Genomic DNA, 11,058 nt, shown 5'->3' with positions numbered 1-11,058 from the left:
CATAGATAAAGCAGCACTAACAGCTATTTCACATAAATCTAATCTAGGCCTATTATCACTTAAACATTGAGCAATATTGAAAGGTGGGCCTATCAAATTCAAATGTATCACAGGTCTATCTACAAACAATTCAAACAATGAGTAATTGAACACATTTCTAATATATTGGATGAGCAGTAATAGAGAGATGAAGATGTACATTTTATGTAACAAATATGATGAGGTTGTTCATTAGGGTCGTGATCTGTCATCTTTTCTTTTTAGCAGCCTCGCGGTTCTGTAGTCAATGATTCACAACGTTTAGGAGCGCTAAGGAGTTGTGAACATTCACCAATGGCTTAAACCAAATATTTGTTTGGCCATGGTTCAAGCCAATCCTCACCTCATGAAGTCGGCCATTCCACCAATCACACACAATGAATAGTTGGCGGGAGTGGAAGGGGAGGAACATTCGAATGTATTATTCACTTATCAGAACTAGGCACGTTTTTGACAACTCGTTTGTGTACAAGATAATGGCGTCAACTGTTGCAGTGCCTGTCGCCCCTACAGTGTCGGACCCAGAGCGGTGTGAAGGCGAGGAAGAGTTACGGGTGCTCGAGGCTGAAGAAGAGAGTAACCAACATACTGGGCCCGTTGCAGCACCCTCCCAGAACCGTCTAGCGAAGTTACCGCTGTCCCGTATCAAGGCACTGATGAAAGCGGACCCAGACGTGTCCCTCGCTAGTCAAGAGTCTGTGTTTATCATTGCTAAAGCCACAGTAAGTTAAAAGTATTACATTTACGTTAGCTACCCCTAGCAGTATTAGTTTGTTTTCATATTTTGTAGCCTACATTCAAGGTGGGTTAAGTCATGTTGCTAGCCAGTTTATTTACATTTGTAATTTAGGAGATGGGATTATCCAGAGCAATATACAGGAACAATTAGGGTTAGGTGCCTTGCTCAAAGGCACATCGACTGATTTTTCGCCTAGTCAGCTTTGGGATTCAGCAACGCTCTAAACGGTTAGGGTATAGAGCCCCACAGTGAAGTGTCATAAAACCTAGCGGTCAAACAGGGAAATGATTCCAATCGTTTTTCCACCATTCATTTTTTCAAAAAAATGTCAAAGCTTACTTACAGTTTGTAGATGAAAAAATATATATATTTTCACTGCATCGTGAATAGCCTACACAGACATTTTGCAGCTGCCTTTAGTGTGTAGGTGCTCTCTTTTAATTCAAAACAGCATTTGAACAACTGATGAGCAGCAGGTGCTTCTAATCAGGGTTGTCACTCATCTGTCAATCAGGGATGTGGCTTTCCTGGTCTACCTGTATTCAAGTTAGTCACAAAGAAATACAGAATTATAGGGTAAGGATGCAGGCACGAAGGGCAATTCATGAATCAATTGACTTAGGTGTCTGCTCACTTGATTACATTATATAAATTCATGATGGTTTACTGCAAAGGACATCAGGCTCAGCCATTCATAAATATGTGGGACTGACTCATAAACAATATGCAAAATCTGGACAGTGTTCTTGTATAAAGTATCACAGTTTATACAACAGGTGGGTCTCATCCTGAATGCTTCATAAGCTCATTGTTATGGATGTATCCAAATAAATGTCACGAGAAAACAGCTTAAACAAATGCAGCTACTTTGCTGTTATTCTGGCTGCACTGTTTGACATGACTCTAAGTTAGCTGTAGTGCAAATCAAATTGTATTGGTCACGTACACATTTAGCAGATGTTATTGCATCCTAGCTCCATTACAGAATTAATTAATTGTTTATTTTCAGCAAACTTAACATGTGTAAATATTTGTATGAACATAACAAGATTTAACAACTGAGACATAAACTGAACAAGTTCCATGGACATGTGGCTAACAGAAATGGAATAATGTGTCCCTGAACAAAGGGGGGGGCCACCAGATGCATTAAGTACTGCAGTGCATCTCCTCCTCATGGACTGCACCAGATTTGCCAGTTCTTGCCGTGAGGTGTTACCCCACTCTTCCACCAAGGCACCTGCAAGTTCCTGGACATTTCTGGGGGGAATGGCCCTGGCCCTAGCCCTCACCCTCCGATCCAACAGGTCCCAGACGTGCTCAATGGGATTGAGATCCGGGCTCTTCAGAACACTGACATTCCTGTCTTGCAGGAGATCACGCACAGAACGAGCAGTATGGCTGGTGACATTGTCATGCTGGAGGGTCATGTCAGGATGAGCCTGCAGGAAGCGTACCACATGAGGGAGGAGAATGTCTTCCCTGTAACCCTCAGCGTTGAGATTGCCTGCAATGACAACAAGCTCAGTCCGATGATGCTGTGACACACCGCCCCAGACCATAAAGGACCCTCCACCTCCAAAGCGATCCCGCTCCAGAGTACAGGCCTCGGTGTAACGCTCGTTCCTTTGACGATAAACAGGAATCTGACCATAGCCCATGGTGAGACAAAACCACGACTTGTCAGTGAAGATCACTTTTTGCCAGTACTGTCTGGTCCAGCGATGGTGGGTTTGTGCCCATAGGCGACGTTGCCTGTAATGTCTGGTGAGGATCTGCCTTACAACATGCCTACAAGCCCTCAGTCCAGCCTCTCTCAGCCTATTGCAGACAGTCTGAGCACTGATGGAGGGATTGTGCATTCCTGGTGTAACACGGGCAGTTGTTGTTGCCATCCTGTACCTGTGTGATGTTCAGCTGTACCGATCCTGTGCAGGTGTTGTTACACGTGGTCTGCCACTGCGAGGACGATCAGCTGTCCGTCCTGTCTCCCTGTAGCGCTGTCTTAGGCATCTCACAGTATGGACATTGCAATCTATTGCCCTGGCCACATCTGCAGTCCTCATGCCTCCTTGCAGTATGCCTAAGACACGGTCACGCAGATGAGCAGGGACCCTGGGCATCTTTATTTTGGTGTTTTTCAGAGTCAGTAGAAAGGCCTCTTTAGTGTCCTAAGTTTTCATAACTGTAACCTTAATTGCCTACCTTAATGATCTTTCCACAGGTACATGTTCATTAATTGTTTATGATTCATTGAACAAGCATGGGAAACAGTGTTAAAAGTTATTTGGATTTTTACAAATTATTTTTGAAAGACCGGGTCCTGAAAAGGGGACGTTTCTTTTTTTGCTGAGTTTGCATACGAAATGAGTAAAGCAGTGTGTAAACATTATTAAAGTGACCAGTGATTCTATGTATATAGGGCAGCAGGGTTGCGCAACCGGGTGGTAGCCGACTAGTGTTGGCTATTTAACAGTCAGATGGCCTTGAGATATAAGCTGTTTTTCAGTCTCTCGGTCCCAGCTTTGATGCACCTGTACTGACCTCGCCTTCGGGGGTGAACAGGCTGTGGCTCGGGTGGTTGATGATCTTTTTGACCTTCCTGTGACATCGGGTGCTGTAGGTGTACTGGAGGGCAGGCAATGTGCCACCGATGATGCGTTGGGCAGACCACCCAAGAAGCTGGTGTTTGGATGATATATTTTCACAGTTTGCCTCCATAACAACACCTGTGCCAATATATCGTCCGAACACTGGCCTCAAGGGCATGATCACTTAATGAGTCATAATACCCATGGAGCCTAGCGGTCAAACAGGCAAATGGTTCCAGTCGTTATTCCACCGCTTAAAATAAGGAGGCTGCCGCAACAGGCCCAGTTTGTTGGTTGTTCTCTTCTTCAGCCTCGTTCCCCCGTAACTCTTCCTCGCCTGACCACCACTCTGGGTCCGACCCAGTAGGTGCCACAGGGGCGACAGACACCAACAGTTGACGCCGGTTATCAAAACGTCACAGTAAGCCTACACAAAACACAGCCCTTATTTGAAGTGTTTCTAAAAATCCCCTATGGGAAAAATGAATGGTGGAAAAACTATTGGAACAATTTCCCTGTTCGGCTGCTAGGTTTTATGGGTATTATGACTCATATTGTGGTACTCTATTCCAGATACAGAGTGAAGTTGGGGAGGATTTTAGGAAGGACCTACTTTATGTTCCTTGTAGTTCACTGGTCGTCAACTGTTGAGCTACTTGGTGTGCAGGCTTTAGTTTCAACCCAGCACCAACACATCATTGCTGTAAAGGCAATATCTAGCTTAGCTACCTAAGATGACATATTTGTATTTTTTTTTTTTTTAACCTTTTATTTAACTAGGAAAGTCAGTTAAGAACACATTTATTTACAATGACGGCCTAGGAACAGTGGGTTAACTGCCTTGTTCAGGGGCAGAACGACAGATTTGTTACATTGTCAGCTCGGGGATTCGATCTAGCAACCTTTCAGTTACTGGCCCAATGCGCTAACCACTAGGCTACCTGCCTCACATTCACGTTACTGTAGTCACAATGCACTTATGTTATATGTTACAGCGATGTTACTGACTGTATACTGAACTTCATGTGTTCCAGGAACTCTTTGTTGAGATGATTGCCAAAGATGCCCTGGTGTATGCCCATCAAGGAAAGAGGAAAACTTTGCAGAGGAAAGATTTAGGTTAGTAATGTCAAGCAGGCATGATCATATAGTACACCAATCATACCATATGATTATTGCTACGTGTAATAGTCACCACCCCTGGTTTTGGAGAGCTACATGGCATGCCAGGCTTTAGTTCCATCCCTGTACTAAACACCTGTTAGGCCTAACTGATTTAACCAATCAAGGTCTTCATGCGGTTCTAGAATAAAAGCCTGCACACCATGTAGCTTTACAAGGCCAGGATCGGGGGTCATTTAGGCCAACCTTTGACTTTAGTTCTTCCAGCTATTGTGTTATTTGTTGTTTCTACTAACAGACAATGCAATAGAGACCGTAGATGAGTTTGCCTTTTTGGAAGGTAAGTTCCCTTCCAAAGCATCCATCTTGACTAAACCTCTACCATATTTTATTCTTCGTCAGATAATAGATTTTTTTGTAATTGAATATTCACACTGTGTTGCATTATCCCGAGTCATTGGCTGTAGTGAATCAGTGAATATAGGTTTGTGTAACCGGTTTGAGAAGGTTTTCTTGGTCTATGTTCTCTTTAAAGGCACTCTAGACGCCTAGACACACTCAGGAGACAGCAGGCAGTTCAAGAATCAGAGGCATTCTTCATCATAAGGACAAGAGGCATTTGGAAAACAGACTGACCTGTCTTACTTTTGAAGTGATATCGCTGAGTTGGTATTGGTCACAAGGACTTTCCTTCCTGGACATATATAAACTGTAAAGACATCAGTGATGATCCTCCCTCAGTTTGTCTTGTATGCAAGGAGTCTGCCATTTTCTATTTGTAAATAATGTGAGATTATGTTGAAATAAATCATAGTGTATAAACCTGATCATTTATAGTTCTCATTTGTTTTCTCCAAAAGTTGCGCCAGAAATAAATCCATCCTCATTAGTATACCATAGTGTCAACTGTTTAGGCAACAACTACACATTTTCCATTGTGAGGAAAATACAGTTGAGGTTGGAAGTTTACATACACCTTAGCCAAATACATTTAAACGCAGTGTAATACAATTCCTGACATTGAAGCCGAGTAAAAATTCCCTGTCTTAGGTCAGTTAGGATCACCACTTTATTTTAAGAATGTGAAATGTCACAATAATAGTAGAGAGAGTTATTTCAGATTCTATTTGTTTCATTACATTCCTAGGGGGTCAGAAGTTTACTTGCACTCAATTAGTATTTGGTAGCATTGCCTTTAAATTGTTTAACTTGGGTCAAACGTTTTGGGTAGCCTTCCACAAGCTTCCCACAATAAGTTGGGTGAATTTTGGCCCATTCCTCCTGACAGAGCTGGTGTAACTGAGTCAGGTTTGTAGGCCTCCTTGCTCTCGCATGCTTTTTCAGTTCTGCCCACAACTTTTCTATGGGATTGAGGTCAGGGCTTTGTGATGACCACTCCAATACCTTGACTTTGTTGTCCATAAGCCATTTGCCACAACTTTGGAAGTATGCTTGGAGTCATTGTCCATTTGGAAGACCCATTTGCGAACAAGCTTTAACTTCCTGACTGATGTCTTGATGTTGTTTCAATATATCCACATAATTTTCCATCCTCATGATGCAATCTATTTTCTGAAGTGCACCAGTCCCTCCTGCAGCAAAGCACCCCCACAACATGATGCTGCTACCCCTGTGCTTCATGGTTGGGATGGTGTTCTCTGGCTTGCACGCCTCCCCATTTTTCCTCCAACCATAAACATGGTCATTATGGCCAAACAGTTCTATTTTTGTTTCATCAGACCAGAGGACATTTCTCCATAAAGTACTATCTTTGTCCCCATGTCCAGTTGCAAACTGTAGTCTGGCTTTTTTATGGCGGTTTTGGAGCCGTGGCTTCTTCCTTGCTGAGTGGACCTTCAGGTTATGTCGATATAGGACTCATATTACTGTGGATATAGATACTTTGTACCTGTTTCCTCCAGCATCTTCACAAGGTCCTTTGCTGTTGTTCTGGGATTTATTTGCACTTTTCGCACCAAAGAACGTTCATCTCTAGGAGACAGAAAGCGTCTCCTTCCTGAGCGGTATGACAGCTGCGTGGTCCCATGGTGTTTATACTTGCGTAATATTGTTTGTACAGATGAACATGGTAACTTCAGGCGTTTAGAAATTGCACCCAAGGATGAACCAGACCTGTGGAGGTCTACAATGTTTTTTAATGAGGTCTTTGCTGATTTCTTTTGATTTTTCCCATGATGTCAAGCAAGGAGGCACTGAATTTATTAACCATAAATTTGTGGAGTGGTTGAAAAACGAGTTTTAATGACTCCTACCTAAGTATATGTAAACTTCCGACTTCAACTGTATAGACTACATTTTAATAAGAAGGAAAGTACAAGACGTGAGAATCTATCCACCCAAAATAATGTAAAACCTCTAGCAGACACAATGCTTTACAGGGGGTCTAGCAAATGATCAGATCTATCTTTTGCAGACTAAGGGTAAAGACTTCTGGCATATTATTTCCAAACGTCTATTTTTCTGTCTGTAAGCACGTAGCGTAGAGACTATATTTGGATATACCATTATATCCTGTTTGTTTTGCTGTTTCAATAAAACATCAGCCCAGAGAGGGACTTGATAATAAAAAAGCATAATATGAGCTTATCTTAATGTTAGAATGGCTTACACCAGGACAGACTCACATGCTGGGGAAAGTGGCTGTGCTGGTGGTCTGCTGCTATGGCAAATAAAATGTATCTGGAGGAAATCAAGGCTGGACTAAAAATACAATTGTGTATGTACTCCTTGTGCATTCCTGAATAGATTCGGGTGTAGTGTATCAACAGAATAATGATTTTTGTGCATTTTTAACCCACCTCCCATGATATTACTGCAGAACATTTATATAATTAATTCCCACTTTTATGAATTTATTTCTAACTTTTCATTAACCATATATCAAATCTAACTTGGTAACTTTTCAGTATTTCTGAGAAATTCAGTCATTGACATTTATTTATTTCCTACCACCTTTTGGCACCAGTCAATTTGGGGGGATCACTTATTATCTACAGCTGTAGGATCTTAATTTGATGTAGGATCTTAACTCTGTTGTTGCTGAGAATTTTCATGATTTACATAAATTCACTGAAAACTCCAACTCATACTAAATCACAATTATATTAAAATTGCACCCAAAAAAATTAAATCCCCTTTTTCTCCCCAATTGGTATTAGTTACTCATCGCTGCAACTCCCGTACAGACTCGGGAGAGGCGAAGGTCGAGGGCCATGCGTCTTCCGAAACACAACCCAACCAAGCCGCACTTCTTTTTGACACAATGCACATCCAACCCGGAAGACAAATTTTATTTGTCACATGCGCCAAATACAACAGGTGTACAGTGAAATTCTTACTTACTAGCCCTTAACCAACAGTTTAAAAAAGTAAGAGATACGAATAACAAATAATTAAAGAGCAGCAGTAAATAACAATAGCGGGGCTACCGGTACAGAGTCAATGTGCTGGGGCACTGGTGTTGAGGTAATATGTACATGTAGGTAGAGTTATTAAAGTGACTATGCATCGATAATAACCTTAGAGTAGCAGCAGCGTAGAAGAGGGGGGCAATGCAAACAGTCTGGGTAGCCATTTGATTAGCTGTTCAGGAGTCTTATGGCTTGGGGGTATAAGCTGTTTAGAAGCCTCATAGACCAAGACTTGGTGCTCCGGTACTGCTTGCTGTGCGGTAGCAAAGAGAACAGTCTATGACTAGGGTGGCTGGAGTCTTTGAACATTTTTAGGGCCTTCCTCTGACACTGCCTGGTATAGAGATCCTGGATGGCAGGAGGCTTGGCCCCGGTGATATACTGGGCCGTACGCACTACCCTCTGTAGTGCCTTGCGGTCAGAGGCTGAGCAGTTGCTGTACCAGGCAGTGATGCAATCTGTCAGGATGCTCCCGATGTTGCAGCTGTAAAACCTTTTGAGGATCTGAGGACCCATGCCAAATCTTTTCAGTCTCCTGAGGGGGAATAGGTTTTGTTGTGCCCTCTTCACAACTGTCTTGGTGTGCTTGGACCATGTTAGTTTGTTGGTGATGTGGACACCAAGGCTTTGTGAATGTTGACCTGTTTAAATGTCTTACATCGGCTGTGGAGAGCGTATTCACAGTCGTCCAGAACAGCTGATGCTCTCATGCATGTTTCAGTGTTACCTGCCTCGAAGCAAGCATAGAAGTTTTTTAGCTCGCCTGGTAGGCTCGTGTCACTGGGCAGCTCTCGGCTGTGCTTCCCTTTGTGGTCTGTAATAGTTTGCAAGCCCTGCCACATCCGAGGAGCGTCGGAGCCGGTGTAGTACGATTCGATCTTAGTCCTGTATTGACGCTTTGCCTGTTTGATGGTTTGTCGGAGGGCATAGCGGGATTTCTTATAAGCTTCCGGGTTAGAGTCCCGCTCGTTGAAATTGGCAGCTCTACCCATTAGCTCAGTGCGAATGTTGCCTGTAATCCATGGCTTCTGATTGGGGTATGTACGTACAGTCACTGTGGGGATGACGTCCTTGATGCACTTATTGCTAAAGCCAGTGACTGATGTTGTGTACTCTTCAATGCCATTGGAAGAATCCCGGAACATATTCCAGTCTATGCTAGCAAAACAGTCCTATAGTTTAGCATCTGCTTCATCTGACCACTTTTTTTATAGACCGAGTCACTGGTGCTTCCTGCTTTAATTTTAGCTTGTAAGCAGGAATCAGGTCAGATTTGCCAAATGGAGGGCGAAGGAGAGCTTTGTATCAGTCTCTGTGTGTGGAGTAAAGGTGGTCTAGAATGTTTTTTTCTGATTGCATATTTTAACATACTACTAGAAATTAGGTAAAACTGATTTAAGTTTCCCTGCAATAAATTCCCCGGCCACTAGGAGTGCCACCTCTGGATGAGCATTTTCCTGTTTGCTTATGGTGGTATACAGCTCATTGAGTGTGGTTTTAGTGCCAGCATCGGTCTGTGGTACGGTATGTAGATAGCTATGAAAAATACAGAAACTCTGTAGGTAGATAGTGTGGTCTACAGTTTATCATGAGATACTCTACCTCAGGCGAGCAAAACCTTGAGACTTCCTTAGATATCGTGCACCAGCTGTTTACATATATGCATAGGCCCCCGCCCCGTGTCTTACCAGAGGCTGCTATTATCTTACTTTTGGCTAGCTAATAGCCTAACGACTGATCAAGCAAAATCATGGACTAAATGTTCAAATCCTGTTGCTGCAGGATTATTTTTGCTTTGACTATAGGTCAAATTAAGATCCCACCCCTGTACCTTCTCAAATGGCAATTTTGTTTTTCTTTTGCAGCTTTTGTTATACACATCCATTTCCCCTAAATTAAAAATAAAACACCCATTTTGGAAAAGTGTTCAGTTCCCTAACTCTAAGCACAGTTAAGGCCATGTTTTGCAATGATTTGAAATAATTCCTTTTGTGTGTTTAACCAAACATGTTCTGGTTTAGTTTTACAGTGTATATAAATAAACAAAGCTGTGTGAACCACATATGTTAGTTTGAGGAGACTGCAAAGTTTGTCTACTCCCACCAGAAGAATGCTAGGCAGCATAGAACATGCCAGGGTTTTTTTCTGGATCAAAATGGGGCTTAGGTGGTGGGCGTGGCCAATGATACGGTCATCGACAGAACATTTGAGGCCCCCCTGTTGGCTGCAGTGTCAAACTTTAGCTGTTTTAAAGCTAATTTCCTGCAATTCTACAAAATGTGACGTGTTTGAGATAATGTTGCAGTTTGAAAGCTACATTTCCTGCAACTCTACACCTTGCCATGAGTCTGAGAGAAAATATGCAGTTTTAAAGATAATATCCTGCAATTATAGACATTTTGCTATGGCTGATATTATGAGTGACTCAAACATCATAGCAAAATCACTGGGGGCCACATGCCATGACAAAAATACTCCTAATTGCATAATTATTTTACATTTGAGATTTTCTCTACTTTTATATCTGGTTTTAAGTCATTTTAAATTTGCACTATGCAGAAATCGCTCTGCAATTTCCTGGTTGCTAAAACTCTAATTTGCCTGATTTCAGTTTGAGACAAAATAAGCTAGTATAGTGTAGAAAATTATTGGACCATCTAAACTGCTGTGAAATATATTTTTCATAACCAAAAATATTGTTTCAGCTGTTTGAGGCTGGTGTACTAAACCGAAAGTAAAAGACGCAAAAACAAAACTTAAGCACGGGAAGCATAGAAATAGTGCACATAGAACATATCTACCGCTTCTTAGACTTGCTTCCAAGAAGAATCAGATTTATAACTCACCATTCTATGTGAAATTGGTTGCGCGCCAAAAAAGCTACATAATTAAGTTTACACTAAACGTTTTCCCACCCTGATTGCAATTTTTCTTTTCTTTTTTTACTGTTTGGACATGGGCAGTGTGATAAAACACTTGGGTGCGGCCCGCCCAAGTCTTTTCAATGCAGAAGAAAACCTTGCATGCAGTGCCCTGGCTATAATAAAATATAATCACTACATGTTGCATGGATGGACTTAATTTTATTTTGACAGTAAATGAAGACATTCTATTAGAAATCGCTCTCATGTAAAGT

At 42.1% G+C, this 11,058-nt stretch overlaps 1 protein-coding gene across 2 annotated transcripts; it reads left to right on the top strand.

Annotated features, from left to right (window-relative positions):
• Positions 1 to 401: 401 nt before the first annotated feature.
• Positions 402 to 5,318, top strand: LOC112251792 (DNA polymerase epsilon subunit 4). 2 transcript variants are annotated; one of them, XM_024422729.2, is made up of 4 exons: positions 407 to 761; positions 4,404 to 4,488; positions 4,790 to 4,831; positions 5,027 to 5,318. In XM_024422729.2, exons 1-4 carry the CDS (start codon positions 417 to 419, stop codon positions 5,041 to 5,043), a joined length of 489 nt encoding a protein of 162 aa, XP_024278497.1. In that variant the 5' UTR covers positions 407 to 416; the 3' UTR covers positions 5,044 to 5,318. The 2 variants fall into 2 exon arrangements, with proteins under 2 accessions (XP_024278499.1, XP_024278497.1); XM_024422731.2 differs by lacking the exon at positions 4,790 to 4,831 and having other exon boundaries at positions 402 to 761.
• The last annotated feature ends 5,740 nt before the right edge of the window (positions 5,319 to 11,058 follow it).

This window comes from Oncorhynchus tshawytscha, linkage group LG05 (assembly GCF_018296145.1).
Source record: "Oncorhynchus tshawytscha isolate Ot180627B linkage group LG05, Otsh_v2.0, whole genome shotgun sequence".
Taxonomy (NCBI): Eukaryota; Metazoa; Chordata; class Actinopteri; order Salmoniformes; family Salmonidae; genus Oncorhynchus; species Oncorhynchus tshawytscha.
Note: the sequence above shows the minus strand (reverse complement) of the source record. Positions and strands in the feature narration are given on the sequence as shown.

Bases quoted from the DNA above. Each gene is read 5' to 3' on its own strand.
- LOC112251792 (XM_024422729.2), top strand. From the start codon at position 417: ATGAATAGTTGGCGGGAGTGGAAGGGGAGGAACATTCGAATGTATTAT. The intron at 762-4,403 runs GTAAGTTAAAAG...CATGTGTTCCAG, and splicing joins TTATCATTGCTAAAGCCACA to GAACTCTTTGTTGAGATGAT. The intron at 4,489-4,789 runs GTTAGTAATGTC...TTCTACTAACAG, and splicing joins TTTGCAGAGGAAAGATTTAG to ACAATGCAATAGAGACCGTA.